This window comes from Jaculus jaculus, chromosome 5 (assembly GCF_020740685.1).
Source record: "Jaculus jaculus isolate mJacJac1 chromosome 5, mJacJac1.mat.Y.cur, whole genome shotgun sequence".
NCBI lineage: Eukaryota > Metazoa > Chordata > Mammalia > Rodentia > Dipodidae > Jaculus > Jaculus jaculus.
Window position 1 is genome coordinate 4426379 of NC_059106.1, and position 27195 is coordinate 4453573.

The 27195-nt window shown below is 42.7% G+C and overlaps 1 protein-coding gene across 3 annotated transcripts in view; it reads right to left on the minus strand.

Annotated features, from left to right (window-relative positions):
• Window positions 1–27195, minus strand: part of Mkx (mohawk homeobox) — a 70067-nt gene that overhangs the window by 34618 nt on the left and 8254 nt on the right. For 2 of the 3 annotated variants that reach the window (XM_004668135.2, XM_045151198.1), the window contains exons 3-4: window positions 24025–24178; window positions 23281–23616 (exon numbers count right to left, since the gene is read on the minus strand). In XM_004668135.2, coding sequence (XP_004668192.2) covers window positions 23281–23616; window positions 24025–24178 — 490 coding nt within the window. Of the gene's footprint in view, window positions 1–16195; window positions 16384–23280; window positions 23617–24024; window positions 24179–27195 lie in introns of those variants that run through there. The other variant, XM_045151196.1, reaches the window with a different exon arrangement.

Below are 27195 nucleotides of genomic sequence, written 5' to 3' on the forward strand. Positions count from 1 at the left end.
CAGTGACAAGCAAAGTAAGTAAGGCAGCACGCAGTGGTCGTGCACGTTGGAAGGTCCAGTGAGACTTCACCACATGCATGTAGCTTATGCTGATGAAAGCGGGGCAACCGCCCTTTCCATCCCTTTCCCATTGCTTTGCTTTCAGAGTTGTTGTTTTCTCTTCCTCTAGTTCTTCGTCACATTCACAATAGGTTATTATAAACTATAGACATAGCAGAAAAAATCCTCCTAACTAAAGCAATTTAGTGTTCATTACTACTGGTAGCTGAGAAGATGGGGATAAGAAGAGGAGGGTAGATAACCAATCCCACAGCTGGGCTGGAGAGATGGCTTAGTGGTGAAGCACTTGTCTGTGAAGCCTAAGGACCCGGGTTTGAGGATCAACTCCCCCAAGACCCACATTAGCCAGATGCACAAGGGTCACACACATCTGGAGTTTGTTTGCAGTGGCTGGAGGCTCCGGCACACCCATTCTCTATCTGTCTCTATCTGCTTCTTTCTCTCCCTGTCTGTCTGTCACTCTCAAATAAGTAATTAAAGAAAAACTTTTTTAAAAGTCCCACAGCTCCGTGGTGGCGCACGCCTTTAATCCCAGCACTCGGGAGGTAGAGGTAGGAGGATTGCCATGAGTTCAAGGCCACCCTGAGATGACAGAGTTAATTCTAGGTCAGCCTGGACCAGAGTGAGATCCTACCTTGAAAAACCAAAAAAAAAAAAAAAAAAAAAAAAAAAGTCCCACAGCTCCTTAACAGCTGTACTTAATGGTAGTATTTCTTTCTTTTCAAAATTTTTATTTATTTATTTACAAGAGAAAGAGACAGAGAGAAGGGAGGGATGAATAGGCATGGCAGGGCATCTAGCCACAGGTAAATGAACTTCAGACGCACATGCCACCATTTGCATCTGGCTTATGTGGGTACTGGGGAATCGAACCTGGGTCCTTATGTTTTGCAGGCAAGAGCCTTAACCGCTAAGCCATCTCTCTAGCTCAACAGTGCCAATTCTAAGTCATCTCATAGTTATAAATATTTCTTTTTTAAAATATATTTTACTTTTCTTATTTAGTTGAGAGGGGAAAGAGAGGGAGAGAGAGAAAGAAAGAATGGGCGCACCAGGGCTTCCAGCCAGTGCAAACAAACTCCAGATGCTTGTGCATCTGGCTCACATGGGTCCTGGGAAATTGAACCGAGGTCCTTTGGCTTTGTAGGCAAATTTGATAGATTCTAACTCAGTTATATCATGTTGTTAAAGTAAGGTGATCATAGTATTTTTTAAAATGTCCACTTACGGGTCAGAACGAGAGAACATGATTAAATGACAGGGCTCCTTCCAGAACAGAAGCTCCATCAGTGGGAAAGGGAGACCTCTTACAATATTATTTCACATTTGAATCAAATTTAATAAAGTATCTCAAAAGCCTCCTTAAAAAATCAAAATCTACTTAAAAATCCTTAATCGGAGCTGGAAAGACAACTTAGTGCTTAAGGAGCTTGCTAGCAAAGCCAAGGACCCAGGTTCAATTACCCAGTACCCATTTAAAGCCAGAGGAACAAGATGGTGCATGCATCTGGAGTTCATTTGCAGTGGCTAGGAGACCCTAGTGCACCCATTCTCTCTCTCTCTCTCTCTCTCTCTCTCTCTCTCTCTCTCCACAATAACTAACTACTAAATATTTTAAAAAACATTTATCATGTTCTTTTTAAAAATTTTCCGTATAGTGCATGCATTTCCTATAAAGTACAAGAGCCAGATGGTCATGAACTGAAGTTGTTCTTGTTGGATTAATGATTTTTTTTTTCTAGAAGCTTCCATGCCACCCTGTTTCTGGATTGTCTAAGTGAAGGGAATGAGTAGGTCTAGGAATGCAGGCTCCCCTAGACCTCCCTCCAATCACCAGATCACCAGTTCTACTCCAAAGAATTCCAGTAAAATTCTAAACTTATATTAAGTCCAGGGAGAACTGAAATTGCAAGTATCTCCAAATGTATTTCCAAACTGGGGATGGAGGAAAATGGCTAAGTTTTAGAAAACCACTGAAACCCCTAAACTCATAAATAGACATAGGTGAAGAAAATAAATTCAATGTCACAAGTCCCTTAGTAAGAGGGTGAAAGCTATAGACTACATGACCTTTGGTTTGCTTAGCAACTTGCTGGTCGCTTGAGCAGGCAAAGACTAGGAAGGGAGGCTATAAACCTGGCTCTGCTTGGAACTGCAGGGGGGCTGCGGGACCAGAGAGGACTAGAAGTGAGTGGGAAGGGGTGGGAGAGGAGAGGAGAGCGAGTCAGATGCCGAGAGGCTGTGTGGGGTGCAGCAGGCGGTGGGGAGAGTCCCGTGAGGAGTGGCTCAGGGGTGCTTCAGACAAGTTGGGTACAGGAGAAGAAGACCAGGCAGATATGCATTTTTTTTCCTAGAAGAGAATCTACAGTCTTTCATCTATTTTTTATTTAAAGTTTTTGTTTATTTTTTTTGAGAGCAACAGACACAGAGAAAGACACACAGACACACACACATACACAGGCAGAGAGAGAGAGAGGGAGGGAGGGAATGGGCGTGCCAGGGCTTCCAGCCTCTGCAAACGAACTCCAGACGCGTGCGCCCCCTTGTGCATCTGGCTAACGTGGGACCTGGGGAACCGAGCCTCGAACCGGGGTCCTTAGGCTTCACAGGCAAGCGCTTAACCGCTAAGCCATCTCTCCAGCCCTCATCCATTTTTATAAAAAGCAGACCATGTATGACAGAAAGAACAGTTAAGAGTCACTGTTTTCCAGGGTGTGCTATAAAGGATTTCTCTGAATACACTTTACCAGGATGGAAACCACTGTAAAAATATGAAGAGCCTGAATCAGGAGCAGAGAGATTTTGCGTCTCTTTCTGGTTCTGCCATTAAGTAGCTGGGCTATAGCAGGTCACTCCCTCCCACCCCGGAGAACGTGGGAATAATTATCCGTACTTTTACCTCATAGAGTCATAACAAGGATCAAATAAAATAACAGATGTTCACGCAACTTTTCAGTCCATAGTACAACACAATATAAGATATTATTAGATCTAACCTGGCATTGGACTTGCTAATCAAATACCAGAATAGTAAGTATAAAAATGAACTTAGTAAAAATATTTCTACAGTTCCATCATGGAGACTATCCCCTTTTCTTGCCATGATAAACAATGACCATCTGCTTTAAATGGTATTTTTAACTGTACATCCAACTTCTGGAGTTTCAGTGCGTTCTTGCCTTACTTTCTAACTTCTGTTTGTCGCGTTTCTTCCCCCCGTCGGTGAGCACATTCCATCTGCGCAGGGGGAGGGGCGAGGAGTTGGGGAGCAAAGGAGGTAGGGCTTGCTTCCCTGCATGGAAGTTGGCGTGACTGTGACCTTATGCAAGGGTGACATCACTCATAGGTAGAGCCCAAAGAGAGGAGAGCCACTCCAAGAAACCTCAAGCAGATTCATCTGGGCCCACAACGTGCAGGAGTTCGGCTCTTCTGCTACAGAGGTAATCTGCAGCCTGTCTGGCACTAGGAAATCTAACTGCAGCCTCTGTGGTTTAAATAAAATGTATCTACAGCAGCTTGGAGCCACGTTCGAAAATATTCCATGTTATTTTAGTTCAAGGACAAGCCTTTAAAATTAAAAGAAAACCTTGGCTTTAATTATAGATTCAGAGTGAAAGTGGTTTTGAAGGAGTGTGATTGAGTCTCAACATTGGGGAAGACATATGAATTTTTTATTAAATTAATCCTTCTCTTAAAATCACAATCTTCATTGCTACAGGAAGATCAGAAATTGAGAGGGCATGTACAGAGCACAGTCGGAGACAACATTTTTGTGGTTTTCAAACTATGATAGCCACAGTTCATCCACTCACTGCTGCATTTCCCAGTGATTTTATTTTCGTTAGGTTTTGGGACCAGGATAGTGTTTTCATAGGCGTTACTGCTGACACAGTGACAGACCTAATAAAAGGCAGTTGACAATGCTGGTTCACCCTAAGTTAAAAAAAACAAAAACAGAATCTTGGAATCTAAACTTAGAAAACATACCAGTTGTGATCTACTGTTTGTGTAACAAAGCTTTCCCTGCAGGTTTTTTGTTTTTTTGTTTGTTTGTTGTTATTTTTTTGAGGTAGGATTTCACACTGACCCAGGCTGACCTGGAATTCACTATGCTGTCTCAAGGTGGCCTTGAACTCATGGAGATCCTCCTCCCTCTGCCTCTCCAGAGCTGGGATTAAAGGCATGTGCCACCATACCCAGCTTCCTGCAGGGATTTCTTTAATAGCTTATTTTTTTAATTTTAATTTATTTATTTAAGAGAAAGAGGGAGAGAGAGAGAGAGAGAGAGAGAAAGAGAAAGAGTACCAGGGCCTCCAGCTACTGCAAATAAACTCAAGATGCATGTGCCCCTTGTGCATCTGGTTTATATAGGTTCTGGGGAATCAAACTGAAGTCCTTTGGCTTTGCAGGCAAGTACCTTAACCACTAAGCCAACTCTCCAGCCCCTGCAGGGCTTTTTTTGTTGTTTGTTTTTTTCAGGTAGGGTCTCACGCTAGTCCAGGCTGACCTGGAACTCGCTATGTAGTCTCAGGGTGGCCTCAAACTCTCAGTGATCCTCCTACACCTCTGCCTCCCAAGTGCTGGGATTAAAGGCATGCACCACCATGCATTTTTTACAACACCAAAGGTCTGTCCTTGAAGCTTGATTTCATTTAAATTTTTTGCTTTAAAAATATTTTGAAAGTGCCAGGTGTGGTGGTCTGGGCTAGCGTGCAACCCTACCTAGAAAAACCAATAAAAATAAATAAATAAAAAGAAATAAATTCTAAACGTGCTGGGTGTGGTGGCACATACCTTTCATCCCAGCACTTGGGAGGCAGAGGTAGGAGGATCGCAGTTAGTTTGAAGCCACTCTGAGACTACATAGTGAATTCCAGGTCAGCCTGGCCTAGAGTGAGACCCTACCTAGAAAAATTAAAAAAAAAATAAAAGAAATATATATATAGCCACACCTTCATTTCTTAGAGTTTACACAGAGTGAAGTAGAAGTCTAAAGTCACATCCACCAGTAGAACAATAAGCAAGCTAACACCTCAGTCCCAAGCTCCAGGAGTGACCCTCGCCCGGCCTGTCGCGGCATCATGTGGCACAGGAAGCAATGTGACTGCAGTTCTGTTGTCACCTCGACAGGCTCCCCGCCTTTGTCAGTGAGCTGCTCCCCACTGGGGGCCGAGCTCCCTGGCTCTGCGTGACCAGATTGCCAGGCAACCGCATCTCTACCTTCCACAGTTTGGACTTCATAGCCGCCTGGAGCATTTTCTTGGCAGCTGCATGGCCCCTTCCGGCTCCGCTGTCAGTACCCTGGATTTCCTCTTTTCTTTTCAAAGATTCTAGGTCCCCAGCCGGGACTCTGAGGCCCTCATGGTCTATAGCTTCCAGCGCCCACATAGGCTATGAAGGCGGAGGCAGAGGTAGGAGGATCACTGTGAGTTCGAGGCCACCCTGAGGCTATGCAGTGAATTCCAGGTCAGCCCAGCACAGAGTGAGACCCTACCTTCAAAGCACAAAAGGAAAAAAAAAAAAAAAGAAGAAGACGAGGGAACCGCGTGGTTGGTCCTCGCCTTCCAGAATGTCGAGAGCATGAAGCTGCTCACAGGAGCCACGGGGTCGCCCTTAAAACCCGAGCACGCGTCCGTTCCGAGACCGAGCTCCCGCGGGCACGGGAGCGAGCGGCGCCGCGGCGCGGGGCGGGGAAGCAAGCGCGGAAAACCCGCGGCTCGCCAGCACGTGGGGGTCTCCATGAGTGTTTGTGGACGTCAAAATGCTCTCTACTCGACCTGCATTCTCCACTCCCCAGAGTCCTTTAGACCACCGGGAATCATCTGGCCAGCTTGCTTGGAAATACGCTGGTGGTGGTCTGTTGTGCAATTGCACGTCCAAATGCCTACTTCATGAAATCACGTACACACACACACACACACACACACACACGCACGCGCACACGCGATATCCATATACTCCAAGGATGTATCCGAGCATTCGTTTTACAAGCCGCAGACGCTGCTACAACGCAAGGGCGGAGTCCGTGCTGTGAACTGCTGCAGTCAAGGCAGTTGCTGGTCTTGGAGAAAACGGGGCAGACCGTAGCCTATTTAAAGATCGTTACCATAGAAGTGGCACCGTTGGTGTATGTATGTTGACAGGGCGAGAGAATCAAAGTTCTTCCTGAAGGAAGAGGGGAAACGCACAGGGAAATATTCCGAGGCCAGTTTACCATGGCTCAGACACAGAAGTGCTGTGAAATACTTAGCTGGGCCTGTGCGTCAAGCAAACCAGCAGGGACTCTCCACAGCAATTCTCTGAGTCGAGACAATGCACAGTATTGTTAGGGAAAAAAATGGGGGAAAGGGGAAACAAAGCAAGTATATTTTGGCATTTTCAAAATTAATCAAAGAGCGTCTTTTGTTGTTGTTTTTCAAGGTAGGGTTTCAGTGTAGCCCAGGCTGACTTGGAATTCACTCTGTATTCTCAGGGTGGCCTCGAACTCACGGTAATCCACCTACCTCTGCCTCCCAAGTGCTGGGATTAAAGGCGTGCGCCACCCCACCCAGCTCCTCAAAGAGTTTTGGATATGTATGCATATTATTATGCTTTAAGCATCATTCTTTCTTTTCTGTTCTTTCACTATTCATGTATGATTTTAATAAACTACATTTGTGGCACTAGCTTAAAATCATTAAAGTACAAAAGAATAAACAAAACCTTGGGAAGCATATGATATTTAATGCTCCATTTATTGATAATTTTGCTTGAAGGAAAGATTGGCAAAAAGAGTGGAATTCTTAGCTCCTTGTTTTTACTTAAAAATTCCCACCAGTGCTCACTCAAACAAAGAACTTCAAGTTTTCCACTGGAAAGTCAAAAAGAAAAGCGAGTTTCTAGCACGTCCTGCCACAGGCTTAACGACGGTAAAGCTGTGTCCATCCACATCCCAGCCACACTTCAAGTGCTGCATTTATTAGGAGCACAACTGCCAAGTAACACTCCATCATAGCATTCTCATCACAGACATGTTTACTTAATTCAATTTTATTAAAACATTTCTTTAAGCACTGTAATTCAGGAAGCATCTCTTATCAGAATGTTTCATGCTTATGCAGATGAGATCTGGGGGTAACCTTGTGGCAGCTCTTGTTCCATTCAGGAGACAATGACTCTGAATTTATTATGCCTTGACATTTTGCATATATGCAAAATTGTGTGTGTGCACAAATTCTCACTAAAAGCCATGAGAAAGAAGGAAATTTTTGTTGTTGCTTTTGAGGTAGGATCTCACTGTAGCTCAGGCTGACTTGGAATTCACTCTGTAGTCTCAGGGTGGCCTTGAAGTCATGGCAATCCTCTTACCTCTGCCTCCCAAGTGCTGGGATTAAAGGCATGCGCCACCATGCCTGGCTTGAAAGAAGGAAATATTTTTTATGCTAAAACCATTTATTAAAAGTCTATGATATAGAACTCCCCTTTAAGGTAGTGCACTCAACAAGTTTGATTCATTTCTCCTTCAAACTGCCATCAAAATTAAAGAACGTAAATTTGGAAGCTGGCGAGATGGCTCAGTGGCTAAGGCACTTGCCTGCAAAGCCTAAGGAGCCGAATTAGATTTCCCAGTACCCGTGTAAAGCCAGATGCACAAGGTGTCACGTGCATTTGGAGTTCATTTTCAGTGGCCAGAGGCCCTGGCATGCGCATTCTCTCTCTCAAGTTTATAAATAAAATTCTTAAAAATTTAAAAAGAATGCAAATCTAAAGTCAAATACATACCTAGCAGTGCTTGGAAACCAGCAAAGTTATCGATTTCAAATCAGAAAAGTCGAGAAGTTTATGGAAGATAAAATTCATATGGCCTCGCATTGGTGGAGAAATTGAAGCAGAGAGCCACAACTCAAAGCAGAAGAAAAGTCGAGACACTCATGGGAGATGAGCCTCGGATGGCTGCGGTTGGCGGAGAAATCGCAGCAGCAGCCGAGGAAGCAGCCTGTGGTCAGGCGGGAGCTGCTTCTCCCGGCGGGGTGCAGAGGATGCGGCAGGCAGGTCAGAGCAGAGGCTCATGCTGGGGGCACGCACGGGTCTGCCTACAGGGCAGCTGGCGGAACAAGGCCCGGTCTTTCCTGCCTACCGGGTCTATCGAGAGCTTTCTGGGTCACCTGGCTGCAAACACTCTTTAAACAAGTCAGCGGGCCTGTCGAGTGTGGAGTCCTAGCCCAGGCGTTCAAGCCATTAGGAGTTGCAGAGGGCTTGGGGTGCCTGCTTAGCGCACATGAAGCTTTTGGTTCCATCTCCAGCAGGGAAAAGGGAAAGAGAGGAGAGCGAGAGACAGAGAGGAGGAAATGGGAATATAAATACAGAGAAAAGCTTCAGTTAACTTCTAATCTCTCCAGGGGTCGCCACTGCTACGACAAAGGAGTGGTATTAGTCTTTCACCACTATGACAAAATACAAGAGAAACTCAGCTTGCAGGGAGGAAAGGCTTGTTTTGGTTCATAGCTTCAGAGGCCTCAGTTGGTTGGCTCCACTGTTGAGGAGGAACAAATAAATCCATTCTCCTGATGGCAGCTCGGAAGCCAGAGAAAGAGGAGAGGGGCTCAGGATCCAAAAGTCACCTTCAAAGGCAGTCTCTGATGGCCTAATCTCCACCCGACCCCACTTGCGTCACCATCTTCCAGTAATAACACTACAGATTAATGACCCTGTCCTTCCCACATAGGCCTTTGAGGGAATTAAGATGTGCACTATTCTCAGAGAATACAAACAAGGTACCAAAAGGCAAACGATAATATAAAGTTGATTAACAGAATAGACTGGGAAAAGCTGAAGCCTAAATGAGTAATTTGGGAGATGAAGTTATAACTGTTTAGAAGAAAAATAGGAACCATGTAAGGAAAAAAATAAAGAGAGAGAAATAGTGCACTAACATCCCAGATTATTTTACAGGTGAATTCTTTCAAACTTTCCAGATGCTAAGAAGAGCTAATGTTTGTATCATGAAAAATTTTCTGGGGTAGAAAAAGATGAAATACCTTCTAATTTATTCTATAAAGCTAGCATAACTCTATTTTTTTTTTTTTTTTGAGGTAGGGTCTCACTCTGGTCCAGGCTGACCTGGAATTAACTCTGTCATCTCAGGGTGGACTTGAACTCATGGCGATCCTCCTACCTCTGCCTCCCGAGTGTTGGGATTAAAGGCGTGCGCCACCACGCCCGGCTTCTAATATTTTAATTGTGGGAGAGATCAAGAAAAGTACAGACAAACCTCACTTGATAAGTTTAATGTAAGATTACTAAATAAAATGTTAGTATGGGCTGGACAGATAGCTCAGAGTTTGTTTTGTTTTTTTTTGCCTTTTTTTTTAAATTTTTTATTTATTTATTTGAGAGCGACAGACACAGAGAGAAAGACAGAGAGGGGGAGAGAGAGAGAATGGGCGCGCCAGGGCTTCCAGCCTCTGCAAATGAACTCCAGACGCGTGCGCCCCCTTGTGCATCTGGCTAACGTGGGTCCTGGGGAACCAAGCCTTGAACCGGGGTCCTTAGGCTTCACGGGCAAGCGCTTAACCGCTAAGCCATCTCTCCAGCCCAGCTCAGAGTTTTAAAAGCACTTGCTTGCTTGCAAAGCCTGACAGCCTGGGAACAGTTCTCTAGTACCCATGTAAAGCCAGATGCCCAAAGTGGTGCAGGCATCTGGAGTTTGATATCCATTTGTGAAAAGAAATCAGATAATTAGCTCATATAATTTACAAAAATAAGCTATGAGTAGATAATATACAATTAAATTTATAAAAATATTAAGGAAAAAAATGTCAAAGTGTATGTGTACAATCCGGGCTACCTCTTTCTAGAACAACATACAATGCAAAACAGTGGCAGAGATAACCTCTTTTGGCTTCCTAACCCCTCCTTGGGGCCCAGTGGCCTCTTGGGGCAGGGTCCTTTATGCGAAGCCATGAAGAAGGCTTACTACTGTTACTTCCTTGGTGCCCCTTTGATGTGTCCCTGATCCTGTTTCTTGGAGCTCAAGTTATGTTTCTAATACAGACTATATGACATATATTTATCTGTGACTTTCTTCCTGGGCATTTCCCAGAACCACAGGTTGTCAGAGGCATATGACACTCAGATCATCTCACCCCACTGCTTTACAGCTAAAAGAACAGAGGCCCTGGTGAATACAGGAACTTACCTTGGAACACAGACCCAGCAGCCAGCCACTCTGGTTGAACTGGGCTTCCTTAATTCTAAGGCATTCTCTCTGCTCTTTCCACACATGAACTGTTGTGGCCTAATCTACACATAGAATATAGTTGTTGAGACAGGCAAGGAGACTCACTGGAGCGAAAATCTGGGCCCAGCACAGTCATTTTCCAAACCACCATTGAAGCAGGAATTTACCTATAGCTAAAATATAGATTTGGCTTGTAAATGCTTCAGTGGAGTTTCTCCTTGGTCCTTTTGAACTGTCATTTTTATGCAAGCAGCCAAGAGGCTAGAAAGGTGAGCTAGAGCGTTGCCTACTCCTGTCCTCTGGCTTCCTCACAAAACTCCTCAGCCTACCATCAAGTCGGTCCCCTGGGGAGGGGGAGGCAGAGAGGGTTGCACCTTACACCATGAGATGTCAAAGTTGAGCTCTTTATGCTTTTGTAATAAGAGGAAAGTGGTTACAACTATAAGCTAAATTTTACTGCTTCAATCACAGTAACAGTGAAATACTTGTCAAGATAGTTGGGAATTACCATTCCAGATGATTTATGTTTATACTTTCTTAAGCAAAATTTAAGGGAAAAAGAATATATTAAAACAAATCTTCTGAAAGAAAAAGTATACAGGTTAGATAATCTGCAGTTTCCATGTATGAAAACATGTCAATTGGGGCCATATTTCTTAAAAGAGCTAAAGTGAAGGAACCTGGAAGACATAATAACAACTAAAATAAAATCAACTACACTACTGACACTGTTGTGAAAAAAATCCTGGATATGGCTGAACAGATTTAGCAACTCAAAAGAGAATGAAAATTAAAAAAAATCCAGCAGATCCAACCAAAAACAAACAAGTGAACATTGAAAACAATAATAGACCTCAGCCTTGGCTGCTAACTCCTGGGGGCTGTGTGGATCCCAAGCAGTCTCGATAGCATAGCCACCAGCTGGGCCCAGCTAAGACATCACAGCAAAGGCACTTGGCATCTGACAAATTCTGGCCGGAGATTTTTACGCTTAGATATGTAAGAACCAGTAACATTTAAGGAATCCTCGCTCTTTCCAGATAGCCATCCCCTTGACTTGAAGCCATGTGGTAAATGATCCCAAATACCACTTTGCCTTTTAATGCATCTGTTGTCTAAATCAGTGTAGAAAATGGAAGGACAGCCTCTGAGTTTTGGCCCTCAGCAAAAGGGTACATTTTAGTATCATAATGACAGTCTTGGCAGAACAGGGCATTCCTACTTGAAATGTCTCTGCTATACTGAGATTTGTCCACCATAACCTGTGTCTGGCTCGACTGGAGGGACAAAGAGTTCCCCGTGCCCAGACAGCTATGTGAAGACTTAAAGAGCCTTCTGCTTCTTGACAGCCTGCATGAATGGCTGTCTTTGACTACCTCGTAGTGTTCTAAGAGGTTTCATTTTCATTTGAGTTCTTTGTGTTTCCATTTCAATTTTACAATACCAAAATATTCCTCTCTGAATCATTACTTTATAAATATTTGTTCTTTTTGTTTAAACAAAACTAATCAAAGGTAAAAATTTGTTTCATGACATATATTTGAACACATTCTTTCCACTGGAGAGTCACAACCTCTATCAATGCAGACCAAATGCTCCAAAGTCAGTGAAAGGAGACAGGGCTCTTTTGGGGAAGTGGGTATATTTGTCTGTGGTGTGCATGTGTGGTACATGTGTGTACCTGTGGGCACATACACGTAGAGACTAGAGGTTGAAATCAGGAGTCTTATTCGGTCACTGTCCGTCCTCCTGATTCTTGGAGATTGAGTCTCTCACTGAACCTGGAGCCCACAAATTCAGCTATACTCGCTGGCCAGTGAGCCCCAAGGATCCTCTTTCTCTGCCTTCCCAGTGCTGGGACTACAGACATGCGCAGCCGTCCCTGGTATTGGATGCGGGTTATGTGGATTTGAACTCAGGTCCTCATGCATACACAGCCATCCCTGGGATTGGATGCGGGTTATGTGGATTTGAACTCAGGTCCTCATGCACACACAGCACCTTATCCACTTAGCCATGTCCTCAACCCCCCACAGCAGTTTTTAACCCCAACCACAGTCCAGTGATTCTAGAAGGCATGACGTACTACAAAGAGCACTGAGCAGTGCCCCAGTCCAAGAGACAGTAAAGCCCTCCGTGGTGTTTTTCCTTAGGGCCCAATCACAGGAGATGCTCACAGTGAATCAGCCCGCGGCGTCTCGGGTATCTCGCATTGCTCCGTCATCTACTGGACTCGGAAAAGTAGCTTATGATTCACTTTTATGACTGGGAAGATGCAAAATTGATGGAAGCAGATGAGCACTGCTGTTGTTTAAGACTGAGGTTAACGTTATCTCCCCTAAGCCAGTCTCCTTGGCTCTATGATCACTCAGATTGTTTTTGACCACTTCCTGGCAATGACTTCTGTCTCCAGTGGTGCCAAGACAAATGGAAAATGTCACTGGCCATTTGCAAAAGTGACTGTGTTATCTCACACATGTGTTCAATGTCTACCACTACTACGAACATGCACATAAGTGTGAACCCCAAAGAAATCTTTTGACTGCCATTATGAACAACTAGAGATCATCTGCAAACCATTCCTATTTCCCTAACCTACACACTTATTCTAAGTTCTCAGAAGCTCAGCATTAATGATTTAAGCCTTTTTATGCAAAAGTCAATTAAGCACTTGAAGTTGCAAAGATCAATTAGATTAAGCACCTCATATCCAAAAGGCACTTCTCAGTGCCTGTGTAGCAGCCAGAGCTATACCCTCCTCTATGAAGTATGAGACTGAGTTGGAAAATCTTTAAAAAATTGGCTGCTAAATGCATAAAGTTCCCTGCTTTTGGGCATCACCAGTACAGTAACACTAGGGATTTTTTTTTTTTTTAAGAACAATCAAGGTGTCACAGAGGAAAGGGAGAAAGACTCACTATATACCTGCTATTTAGACATGCCAACCTTCATTTAAACTGAAAAACCAAAAAAAAAGATGTTTTGTGAAAAAAATGGATCAAAATAAGCAAACATATTACTGTGTATTTGCTTCCTCAAAACTCACAATTATGAGTGATATAATTCATTAGAGAAATCAAGCACACCAGGATTCAAAATTAAATGAAGCAAAATGTACAGGACTAGAAGAAGCCACATATTTATCCTGAATAAAATTTGTGTGACATCACCAAGAAAAAGTTTGACACTGAAAAATACCAGTTTAATTTTAGAAACACAGTAAGAAGCAGAATTTTAAAATGTACTATTACCAAGGAAAAGAAGGGAGGGATGAAGGGAGAGAAAGGCAGAGAGAGGGAGAGTCGATGGGAGGGAGGAAAGAAGACCAGAAGACCGGCCACGTCCATGACAAGTAAATACAATGTCCTCTTCTCTTCAGAGACAGCAACAATATTTTGATACCATTTTAAAGCTCAGGGGCCGGGGATTTCAATGGATCTGTGATCTTGTCAGGATGTAAAGCGTTTATGAGCCTAACTAACCTTATAATTGGTAGGAATGATTGATTTCTATTCCTTATACATAGAAGAACAAAATAAATAATTCTTATTCCACATTTGAACTTGGCTTGATTTTTTAGTGACTTATTTAAAACCCCAGGAAATGAAAAGTCTCTTAATGGAAATACCGAGACAGTATTAGATATAGTGGTATAAACAAGCACTTCTACGAAACTGCACCAGGAAGTGACTGATGCTCTGGGGCCAGTCTGAGATGCGCTGAGCGGCAGAAAACCAGTTACGATGGGCTTGCTGGCAAACAGCACGGAGGGCGTGTAAGGGCACAATGGAGAGAGGCCTCCGCAGAGCCAGTTTCATGTCAGAACAGTGATTTTCAGTACGGAAAATACAAAAACATGGATGTGCTCTTTCCTCTCACACATAAAAGAGAGAGAAAGTATAAAATTTCTGCATCAACTTTCTGTTTGCAGCATGCACTTAAGAAGTCAGCATGGTGGGCTGGAGAGATGGCTTAGCGGTTAAGCACTTGCCTGTGAAGCCTAAGGACCCCGGTTCGAGGCTCGATTCCCCAGGTCCCATGTTAGCCAGATGCACAAGGGGGCACACACGTCTGGAGTTCGTTTGCAGAGGTTGGAAGCCCTGGCGCGCCCATTCTCTCTCTCTCTCTCTCTCTGTGTCTGTCGCTCTCAAATAAATAAATAAATTTAAAAAAAAAAAGAAGTCAGCATGGGAGGGGAGCTGGGGATGGCACCCAGAGTCTTGTACGTAATAGGCATACGTTCCACCACTGAGCTCCACCATCAGCCCCCAAAAATCACTGTTAAAGAGGCAAGGCTTTATCTTGGGGTTCTTGTTAACCCTGACATAAAAGTGGCAGAAGAGGTTAACTGAACAGGTCTAAGCCCGTGTTTTGTTTCTGAAGTCAAGTACAAGCGGTGCATTAGTGAAGAGGAACAGGAATCGCCAGCTCCACCCACCTGATAGGCTGTAAAGTCAATAGAGGGTTTGCTCACCTTTTCAGTTTATCATCCATGCATTTCCCTAGAAGTTCTTCTTTTAACTTGAAATTGAGTTAGTTTCATTTTATAATCTCTTAGACATTGCATTGATTTAAGCTTGATTTTGTCTAATCTTTCCCTGCTTTCAAATGTTAATTTTCCTAATTTAATTTTTTTACTTGTTGAAACTTATTCGGATTTCTTTTCTTTACCTGTCATGTTGATAGAGGGCAACACACAGCTGTGCACATTAAAGTGTCTTTCATAGCCAGGCGTGGTGGCGCACGCCTTTAATCCCAGCACTTGGGAGGTAGAGGTAGGAGGATCGCTGTGAGTTCGAGGCCACCCTGAGACTCCATAATGAATTCCAGGTCAGACTGGGCTAGAGTGAAACCCTACCTTGAACCCCCCCCCACACACAAAAAAAGCGTCTTTCATAATTTGCAAAACAGACTAAACCATTAAATACTAATTCATTCACTTAGCAAATACTTATGCACCAAGTATGTGAAAGGCACCATGCTTCAACTAAGTGTTACAGATCATATAAAAATTAAATTAATATAACACCATTTTAGGGTCACTAGAAACCTTTAATACATGCAAGGCAGGAATAATCAATGTCAAATGGAAGGACCATGGCTGAATTTCAAAAATCATTTGCTATATTCAGACAAATAAGAAATCAGCATTGCAAACTCTCTCTGTCTTCAATATTACAATGTAAAAGGGCAAATATATCCATATCAAATCCAGCTCTTAAAAAGCTGTACATTGTCTAAAATAAGCTGTCACTTTGAATTTGTTTATACACCATGCAGCTGTTGAGGTTGTGAGATCTAGCATCTCTTATTTTGGATTTCTTTCCCCCAGGCTCTCACATGATCCCAAATAATCAAGTAAGGTGAATGAAAAGCTCTTCTCTCTCTCTCTCTCCTGCAAATCAGACTTGCAGTTCTTCATAGTGAATGAAACATTAGTGTAATGCCATCTACCTTTTTAAATTTTATTTTAATTTTATTTATTTATTAGAGACAGAGAGAGAGAGAGAGACAGAGAGAGAGAGAGAGAGAGACTGGGCACACCAAGGCCTCTGGCCACTGCAAAAGAGCTCCAGATGCATGCACCACCATGTGCATCTGGCTTATGAGGGACCTGGAGAATCAAATCTGCATCCTTAGGCTCTGCAGGCAAGCACCTTAACTGCTCAGCCATCTCTCCAGCCCCCATTTAACTTTTTCAAGCAAGCCTATAAATCATATGTAATTTCAAAAATCAACTCACTTCAAATTCTAGAAATGAGCTATGTGAATGTATTTTGCCATCAACAAATACTTATTAAGAATCTACAGACTTCAAAAGGGAGCTTCAGTTTGTCTAAATCTGTAGACATCCCATCCAAGGGTCCAGTGTTTATATACCTTATTTCAATAAACACTTTGGACAGTCCCCCTTTATAAAATCTTCCAGGGAGTCATTGTTTTTTACTCAAAGAAGTTAGGGTTCTGTTAGTAGTAAGGACTGAGGGGACTAATTTTGAAAGGTAGAATAGCTTTACAGAATCCCTGGTGAGCTGGGAGAGAGGGTGTAGCTCTGCTGTAGAGCACTGTCCAGCTGCTCAAGGCCCTTGGTTTGATTCCCGGCACTGCAAGAGAAAAGGAAAGCACTAGATGGAGGAAGTATAGAGAACAGAAAGCAAAAGTTATCAAAACACAGCCTGAAAGAAATGTTTAGAATCATGTTTACCAGAGCAGAGAGTTCTATATGTGTAAATTTGTACTTTAATTTCTTATTCCTAGATGGTGTTTGATAGGTGAGGAGCAAGATGAAAAATTGGATAAATGTTCAAGCATCCTTTAAATATTTTATTTATTTATTTATTTGATGGAGGAAAAGGGGTTGGGGGAGAGTGGGTGCACCAGGGCCTCTAGCCACTGCAAACCAACTCCAGACACACGCACCACCTTCTGTGTCTGGCTTATGTGGGTCCTGGGGAATAGAACCTGGGTCCTTTGGCTTTGTAGGCAAGTGCCCTCCAGCCCGAAAAAATTAAATTATTTTTTTAACAAAGAAGGTCTGTCAAGGCTTCTGTTGCCATCTTTCCCTTCTTTCTTTTGGTTCATTCATTTGCATATATTTCACAGATGAGTGCGCTGGGCCCGAGCCCAGAGCTTCCTGGAGCCCATCTGTGGCTGACACAGACATCCTGACCTGTGAATGACCACGTGCAGGCGGTCCTGCTTTTTGAGGAACCCAGAGTACATTGCTCCAAAAAAAAAAACAAAACAAAAAAAAAAAGGGATACCAGAAGTTAAGTGAAATTCCAGACTGATTCAATGGTTTGCTGACCTCATGAGGACACCTGGACCTTATGACTGATACCAGCCTAAGTGCTAAAACACAGGAGTGTGCAGGCGGGGGAAGGCCGCAGACAGCGTCTTCTCCTGAGGGCCATCCTTAGCCAAGAACACAAATGCTTAGAAATGGCAGCTGGCCGATGTCATCCTCCTCAGCCTTTCTCATACTCCCCAGCACTTCTTTCTTAGCAACACAAATGTCTAGTTTCCTCATTTGGCTCCAGTTCTCGAACTGTGCCAGAAAACTGAAATGGCCCCCACTTCTGACAGTGGCTCAGGCACCAGGTGAACAGGCGCTTTCTGCTCTCCATTAAAAGTCTCCATTGATCCAGGGCTATTCACCTCCTCTAGCAAGGGCTACGCTAGCCTGATTAATTCATGCTAACATCGAAAACAGCGCTAGGGCCTGGATATTTCTTCTACACCAGATGTGTCTAATTAAGACAGCTTAACACGATGAAGTTTAAATATTTAGCCTCTTGGGAGCAGGTTACATTTAGGAATTCCATACTGGCAGTGGGGCTCAGAAAATAACTGAATGTGCTAGTTACTTATAAGTGGTTCATTTGTGAGCTGTGAAGAGCACACACACACACACACACACACACACACACACACACACACGACTTGTTCTCAAGGCAAGTAGAAAAGTAGAAGTTAGTTTTATTTCATGCTTGCCTGATTTGTGCCTTCACAGCACACTTCTAGGAAACTGCTCTCAATCCTTCCCTAGAGAAGGAAACTTAATAGGCTTGGCTTTGAGGTTAAAGCCACATTGAAATATAAGTTAGGCAAGGTGCTACTGAGCACTTACTCTGTAAGGTGGCAGGGATAGTCGCATATGGAAAGGAGTGAGATAGCGGAGGGAAGCATGGTGGCTCCTTTTTCCTGACACCACAAAGCTACCTGGGTACCAAACGCAAGGGTGTCAGCGGATAACAGAAGTTCACCCCCAACCAAGCATCTAAGAAGAAAATGGAACCCTGTTTTACATGTCCGGCTTCTTTCCATGGACACACTGAGTCCTGATTTCCTCAAGGGTTAATTGTTTGTAGAAGCAATGATGTTAGGAATCTGACCAGGTGTAACGTGTAACTGTTAGAAACGTGTCAGTCGGTAGTTACTGAGGACTACTGTACCTCTAACGCAATGTCAAAGGCTGCAGAATATGGGGAAATCATGTTTGTGTAGAATCAGTAAATGTTATATTTTGTAGTTTCTAGTAATATCTTTTTCTTTTAATTTTTATTTATTTATTTATTTGAGAGCGACAGACACACAGAGAAAGACAGATAGAGGGAGAGAGAGAGAATGGGCACGCCAGGGCTTCCAGCCACTGCAAACGAACTCCAGACGCGTGCGCCCCCTTGTGCATCTGGCTAAAGTGGGACCTGGGGAACTGAGCCTCGAACCGGGGTCCTTAGGCTTCACAGGCAAGCGCTCAACCGCTAAGCCATCTCTCCAGCCCTCTAGTAATATCTTAAATGAGGAGTGTCACTTCATAATTCACAAAGCTTTGCCCTCCAGAGTTTTAATAAGAACAGGTGAAAAAGAATTCAGCGATCCATTAGTCCGCCACATACCCAGTTTCATTTTGCTTATTGATTCCATAGGCTTAATGAAGTGTCTTCTTAGGTGGCAGTTCACGTACAAAAATTAGTAGATATGCTTTCTTAGCAAAAATAAATTAGTAGCTGGGTGTGGTGGCTCACTGGGGAGGCAGAGATAGGAGGATCCTCTTGATTTAAAGTCAGCCTGGGCTAGAGCGTGAGTTCCCTGTCAGCCTGGAATAGAGTTAAGCCCTGCTTCAAAAAACAAATAAAAAAGGATAAATGGGTAAATTGTACTTAAATACCTTCTTTGAAAAACTTAGTCTTTCTACCACTCCTGTAAGGTGAGAGTAATGGTATAAGTTAATGGCAGACTTTGAATTTTTTTTTTATTTAGATGAGGAAAGAAAGACATAACCAGATGGAACTGAAAGAATTCTGAGTAAGCCTGTATGCCAAAGAAAACCATAGCAGCTGCTCAGAAACTATTTCTACTATTTACACATGCATGTTAACCCAGCTACAGCGGCAGCAATGCCGCCATTCAGACCTTCTGGAAGACAGCCATTAATAAATGTTGGCCTAAACTTAGCACATCACTGTTAAGCCATCAGTTTCTTTCTTAATTCTCCATCCCTACAAATAAAAAATAAATCAGACTGTTCTTTTTAAGTGTACACACATGCATATAAAGCCAAAAAAGTTTACATGTCTAGGTTGATCTCTCGCTGGTTGCATAACCAAAACAACTCATAGGTTTTATTTATAAATAGAATTTGGCAAATGAACAGTCCTCAGTATGGACCAAGTGCATTTGGAATGCTTTAATAAAAACAAGCAGTCAAAATATTTAACTTTGAAAGGCATCAACTACAGACACGCTATTTCTTCTGATTTTTATTTTGTCACCTTTGTGTGGAAGACCCAACACATTGGTAAATTTCATAGGCATCTGACCCTGTTTTACTGGATACCATAAATAACTTTACAAGAAAAATTGTTATTTAAGTTACTATTTAACTTACCTCCTTAATTTCATCTTTCCCCCAAAATATTTGTTGTATCTGTCTATGTACATTTGTATTGCCATAATTTTTTCCAGTTTTGAGTGGTTTGCACGGCAAGTATATTTCAGCTTTTTTTCTTTTCTCAGTACCATAGATAGAAATTTTGACGTTTGTGATATTGTAATATGGTATGGGATTAGATTACTATTAACATTTATTTAAATGGATATATTTGCCACAAATTTATGTGTATAAAATGTATAAAACATGGGAATTATTTCATTAAAGTTTGAAAAGAAATGAAAAGCAATGGATTTACCAAGTTAATCCATTTTAGGAATTGAATTTATTGGAAACCTGATTTTTTCCTGAATTATTGGTCAAACTTTTCTTTCTTTTTTTTTTTTTTTTTTTTTTTTTTTGCTTGTTTTTGTTTTTGTTTTTTCAAGGTAGGGTCTCATTCTAGCCCAGGCTGACCTGGAATTCACTATATAGTCTCAGGGTGGCCTAGAACTCATGGCAATCTTCCTACATCTGCCTCCTAAATGCTGGGATTAAAGGCATGCACCACCACATCCAGCTGGTCAAACTTTTCTTATTTACAAATTTATAATTTATATGTACAGCTAATATTGATTCATTTCATGCACACAAATACAAATAGCATACTACAAAGCAATTGTGCTTAATATTTCTCTTTATTTTTGAACAACCGTTTAATAACCATGTATTTATTTCTAGATCTCCTTTATCATTTCCCATTTTAATTTGTGACAATTTTGGCTTATTTACTATTTCCCTTCAAACTTTTGATTTAGTTATCATATTTTTTAGTTTTCCGTTTTACCTATTTAACTTTATTTACTTATTTATTTTTATTTTATTTATTTTTTTTGTTTTTCAAGGTAGGGTCTCACTCTAGCCCAGGCTGATCCGGAATTCACTATGGAGTCTCAAGGTGGCCTCAAACTCACGGCGATCCTCCTACCTCTGCCTCCCAAGTGCTGGGATTAAAGGCGTGCGCCACCATGCCCAGCTTAACTTTATTTTTATTCTTCTTTTGGCTACCTATATTTGAGTGATCTGATTTTTTTCCTTCCTCTGAAAATATCATTAAAGCACCAGGTTAACTCCAATTTCTGCTCTGATTCCATTATTCAGTTATTAATATACAGTTTCGTCATTTTCCTTATTGGCCAAATGGCTTTTTATTTTAACTTCTCAGAGCCAATTATTCCATGTGAAGCTGTTTTTGTATTTCTTTGTGCTTAGAATTGTTTGTGTGTGTGGCAGTTGGAAGTGCAAACCAAAATTGATGTTGGTTTTAATCTTTAAGAATGTGTTGACACTTTCCCGAGCCCTCAGAGCTGGTGTCGCTGTCCACACTTACAGATACTTCAAAATGAGATTCATGACTAAGTAATCTTAAGTTCGTATTAAACCCTCCAAATTCAGGCTCCTTTTCAAACCTTATTGTTTACATATCAAGCTCCCCAACATGATGAGTATTAATGTAGTCACCGTTGCATAGCATCTGTGAATGGGGGCTGGTATATCTTATCTGCTCAGCAAATGGTGCATGGCCGTGGGGCAATCAAAATCCTTCAGAGACGCTCCTCCTGGCTCTTGTGCAGGTTCGGCTGTGCTGCCCTGCTGGGGAAGAACTACTGAGTGCTCCTGGTCTGACTTTCCTCTACTGAGTGCTCCTGGTCTGACTTTCCTCTACTGAGTGCTCCTGGTCTGGGTTTCCTCATTTGTGGCATAGAGTGGCTGGGCTGGATGCTTTCTGATGCTGTTTCTAGATCTAACATCAAAGCGCATGTGTTGGCATTTTCAGGAACCATGTTCCATCTATACCAGATGTAGGTCACACTGTGCTACTATAAATATCCCTCAAATGTTCCATGCTTAGAACCATAAATAGAAATTTTGACTTTTAAGATAGCTTAATCTGGTTTGGGATTAAGATTGTCCCTTGTTCCAGAGCAACCTGTTCAAACACTATTTTTGTTAACATTTTAAAATTTTTTATTTATTTATTTGTTATGAGAAAGAGAGACACACACACAAACAGAGAGAGACAGAGAGAATGGGCATGCCAGGGCTTTTAGCCTCTACAAGCAAACACCAGCATGTGTGCCATCTTGTGCATCTGGCTTATGTGGGTCCTGGGGAATTGAACCTGGGTCCTTAGGCTTCACAGGCAATGCCTCAACCTCAAGCCATCTAAGCTGTCTCTCCAGCCCTGTTCAAACACTTTAAAAGCAAATGTCTAACAGCTAAAATCAGGCAGAAACGTTCACCAAACCTGCTACTCCACCTTACCATTTTGGACAGATAGAAACTAGCTCATTATTTCTGAAATTAATATAAAATTTCAAAGCTATGTATTAGCCCTACTTATACTTTCCAAGAATTAAAGTAAATATTCCAAAGTAATTGAATCCAAACCTATATATTTTCTTCTTACAGAAAACTGGCATTTGTATTAATCTGTACTTATTTCTCATTACTAGTAGCAATAAAAGTATGTAAACGAGCAAACATAATAAAAGCACTTGCATGATTAGCTATTGTGGTGGTTTGAATAGAATAGATGGCCCCCAATATATTCAGTTCTTTATTGTTTGTAGTTTGCATCTGCTGGCTACCTGGCTGGAGGCAATGTCACTGGGTGATCTTAAAGTGTGGTGGTGGGTTTCTGATTTCAATCTAAAGATATGCAAAGTGTGCCTAGCTGGAGTTCCTGAAGTGTGTTGTGGCTTTTGACCTTTAGGCTGGTGCTTCTCTCTCTCTCTACTTGGTCCTGTGAAGGCAGGCCAGCTTCTTCTGCCATTATGGAACTTCCCCTGGATCTGTAAGCTTCAATAAATCCCTTCCTCCATAACTGTCTGGCTGGAAGTTCATCTCAGTGAACCTGAAGCTGTCTGCTACAGCTATAATCCAGAACATTCCTCCATTATAAGAGTCATTTAGAAAAGCAAAATATATACCATTTAATTATTGTTATCATAATGATTACAATTATTAAGAATGAAAACTCTCAGGCTGAGATGGCCAAGTAGGTAAAATGCTTGCCACACAAGTATAAGGGCACGAGTTTAATCGCCAGTACCAACGTATAAAATGTAGGGTGTGTTGTTGCCCCTGTAATCCCAGCACTGGGGCTCACTGGCCAGCTACTCTAGGCAAATCAGTGAGCTCTAGATTCAGCAAGAGACTCTCACTCGATGAATCAGTTCAGAGCAACTGAGGAAGAAACTCAACATTGGCCTCTGGTCTCCACATGCACATGTGCACATGAACATGAGTACCCGCACACACATCCATGCCCACACACATACATGCTCACACACCATACATACATACACATGCAAAACAGAAAAAGTGAAAACTCACCCTTATTAAATGGAAATCTCACAGAGTCTATCTGACCATCAAATGTTAGCAAACACATCAATTGTCAATTTAAAACAAAAGCTTGAAAACAAAATTATGGGCAATCTATGAATAGAATGATGTGTTTGTGACTGTCACGCGGACCCCCCCCCCCCCCCCCCCCCCGCCTGCTTTTGTCTCTGTTTCACACGAGGTGGCCCAGTCACCACAGCGAGCCGCGCGGACTTACCAGCACGGTAGACAAAGTTGCCTTCATTTTCTGATGATGATGGAGACACAAGTTCTTCCTCAAACTCATTGGAGCTAAAAGATCCCGAGTGATTTCTCTGCCGTGCCTTTCCCATCAAGGCAGTGTTTGTGGCCATGACATGTCTCAGAGAGTCGTTAAGGTAACGGTTCAACAAGCTGCTCTTGTACTTGGGAGGCGACACGTAGTCTTCGGCGGCCCGAGACTCGGGCCTCCCTCCAGTCTGCATCGCCGAGCTTTCGGCCTTCATCACGGGGTGATGACCGGGGGTGCTATAGCCCCCTTCGGTTATGTGGTTTCCGGAAGGATTTTCTCCATCTGAGGGGGAAAATACCATTGGTAGTTGCACATCCTTTTCTCCAAACACAGTCACACCTAATTATTCAAGATACACATAAAAGCAAGCATGCTATGTCTAAAATTATCTTGGCTACACGAGATTAATTTATCAATTTTTAGATAAGTAGTAGGTAGGAACCTATGTAATCGTTCCCTGACGTGTTTTAATTGTGGCGAAGTTCACAGAAAATGCTACTCTGACGTGGCAAATCGATCAACAAGAGGAAACGGTCACAATTCTGTTACTCCTTGGTAGAGTTATAAAAATAAAGTTACCACGGGCAATAACAAAGAAGCCCCTGTGGCTATCACATTTTGGGGGACCCGTCTTGAAAGAGCCCCCGTGAGTTAGCAGGGCGCAGAGCAAGGGCGGGGCGGCTGTCGCACCTTCGGAGCGGGAGTCGCCGCTGCTCACGCTGAGCCGCTCGGCGTTGCCGCGCACGTACTTGTTGTACAGCTTTATTCTCAAGGCCCAGCTTAAGTCCGGCTGCCGGACCGTGTTCTTCAGCCGGCGTCTAGCATTTGCGAACCAGTTTGACACCTAGAACGGGATGGGTTTTTCAATTAGTCAAAATATTGAAAGGTGACTTATTCTGCAGTTACTTTCTTCTAAAAGATCCATGCTCTTCTCTGTGCTTATGGCCATTAGATTACCTCAGAACTTAGACATGCCAGGCATTCATACCTGTGTATGCCTTCAATAAGCATGCTATGGGGATGCTGGTAAAATTTCTTAGTCCACCAAAAACTTTTAGTTAGGCCAAGCACAGTGGCTCAAACCTGCAATCCTATTGAACTCAGAAAGCTGAGACGGTTGGTGTCCAGTTAGGGCCAATTTTGCCACGCTTTTTCTCAGATTAAACATTTCAAAGGGCTGAAGATGTAGCTTAGCCATCCTGGGTTCATTACTCAATTCCTAATCATTTTTCCCTTTAAAATTTTTTTTTATTTATTTGAGAGAGGGGCAGATATGGGGGGGGTGTGAAAGCAGGTATGCCAGGGCCTCCAACCACTTCACACAAAGTCCACATATCTGCACCCCTTCTGCATCTGGCTTACATGGGTCCTGAGGAATTGAACCAGGGTCTTTAGGCTTCGCAGGCAAACACTCTAACCACTAAGCAATCTCCCTAGCCCAATTTTTTCCTTGTTAAAGATATTTTTATTTACTTATTTGAGAAAGAGAGAGAGAAGGACAGACAGAGCACAGGCTCCAGGGCCTACAGCCACTGCAGATGAACTCAGGATGCATGCGCCACTTTGTGCATCTGGCTTTACAAGGGAACTAGGGAATTGAACCTGGGCTTTAGGCTTTGCAAACAAAGTCCTTTAACCACTGAGCCATCTCTCCAGCCCCAATAGTTTAAGTTAAGAGGAAACCCTGGAAAAGAAAGTAGTGCACTGTACAAATAACTGATATGAGAAACTGTGGTAAGTGGGAGAAAAGGTACAAAGCAAGGCCAGGTTTGGTGGAGGACATCTGTAGTCTCAGCACCATGGAAGGCTGCAGCAAGAGAATCCCTTGAGTTCAGGATTTGGAAACTAGTATGGACAACATGGTGAAGCTTTAGCTCAAAAAAAAAAAAAAAAAAAAAAAGATATAAGTAAGGAAACAAAGATCCACAAATACTGTGAGTGGGGAGGTTAAAGATGACATTGAGTCATCCCACCTGAGTAACCGAATAAGGTAGCACAATTGCGAAGAAATAAAGCGTGACCTTCTGGAGACGAGCTGCTGTGTTTGGTGTGAGGCATATTCAGGCGGAGGAACCAGCGCCGCACACAGAGGAAGGTCCAAGTAGCAAGTGAACGGTGGACCTGAGCGCTGAGGCGCGTGGGAGAGCGACGGGCCGGAGGCAACGGCTGAAGTTGTGGGAAGGCAGAAGGAAGAGAGTGAAGGGCCAAGCTTTGGAAACCAGTTAAGGATTTGGGGTTATTAAGACCGGAGCTAGCAAAACAAAGATGCAGCAATCAGAGAAGAGGACAGAGAAAACACCCACGCACTGCCTGTTTGGAGCCAAAAGGCGATGCTTCTTAAGCACAGAGGTGGGTGATGTTCCCAAACATAAAATTACTTCCATTCGTCTCGCAAGGTGCTATTGTGTTTTTAGAAGCTAAAATGGTACTTAAATTTTTCTCTAAAATAGCAGGATATTGTCATTGTATAGTGGTGTTATTTTTTTTTTATTGTTTTGGTTTTTGGGGATAGGGTCTCACTCTAGCTCAGGCTGACCTGGGACTCACTATGGAGTCTCAGGGTGGCCTCGAACTCATGCTGATCCTCCTACCTCTGCCTCCCGTGTGCTGGGATTAAAGGCGTGTGCTGCGTCTCCTGGCTTAAAAAACAAACAAACCTGAAAGGACACTGTTTTTCAAAGAATGAAATATATCAAGATAATAAGTCTATCTGTGGATTTGTTCCAGAACATAAACCTGTGTTACTGCGTGTTTTCCCTCAAAGATTCTTTTTTTTTCCCCCAAAGAGTTACACTATCTAAGTATGGGGTCTCCAGACTTTATTCCTAGCACTTCAGAAACTGAGGGAGGAGAATCACCATGAAGGCCATTATGGGCTACAGAGTGAATTGCAGATTAGTCTAGGCTAGAGTGAGACCCTGCCTCCAAAAAAAAAAAAAGTTCTAAATACACCGCTTTTGCACGTTGCTCAAGTCCTAATTATTGTATAAGAGTGTAGTGATTTCTACTTTAAAAAGAAAAAAAATTACATTTTTCCTTCTGTCCTTATGACTAACATGTGAGTTTGTCCACATAACAAAGAAACTGTCCTTTCACCCTTGTGGGCAATGGAATACTATGTCACCGCGGTACTGTAAACCTCAGTCTGCACCAATTTCTATTTCAGTCAAGCTCAGTTATTATTGCTATGATTCAGTCTGGCTTCAAAATCCCAGGCATTCCATCTTCTGCAAATAGACAACTTTCAGGACTGTTCACTCAATAAATATGTAATGAGTAGCTATTGTATACTCATCATGATGTTAATTGTGGGGACTTAAGAAGACCTGTCTTCAAAAAGGGAGACTATAAAACTCCACAAACATTATGTACCTCCTGAACCCCCAAAATAGCAATGATTAACTGGGGTACATGGGTGACCATTCACTGTGGAAGGACGAAGTGGCTGGTCTCTTTCTGCACTGCATTTCTCACCTTTCCTCTGGCTTCTACCACTCAGCGTTGACATTTTCATCCAGTTCTCACCTCACTACTAGCCAGTTTTGTCTTTTATAATTTTTTTAAAATATTTTTATTTATTTGCAAGGAGAGAGAGAGAGAAAGAGATACTGAGAGAGAGAGAGAGAGACCCACAGAGAGAATGGGTACACCAGGATCTCTAGCTACTGCAAATACGCTCCAGACACAGGCTTTACGCAGGTACTGGGGAATCAAACCTATTAGGCTTTGCGGGCAAGCACCTTAACTGCTGAGCCATCTCTCCAGCCCACTCACCAGGAGTTTTTACGCACTCTTCTTTCAAACTTTTCCACATTTTATCTTGCTATCTTACATGGACCTTGACACTACCATCAAGGTCAA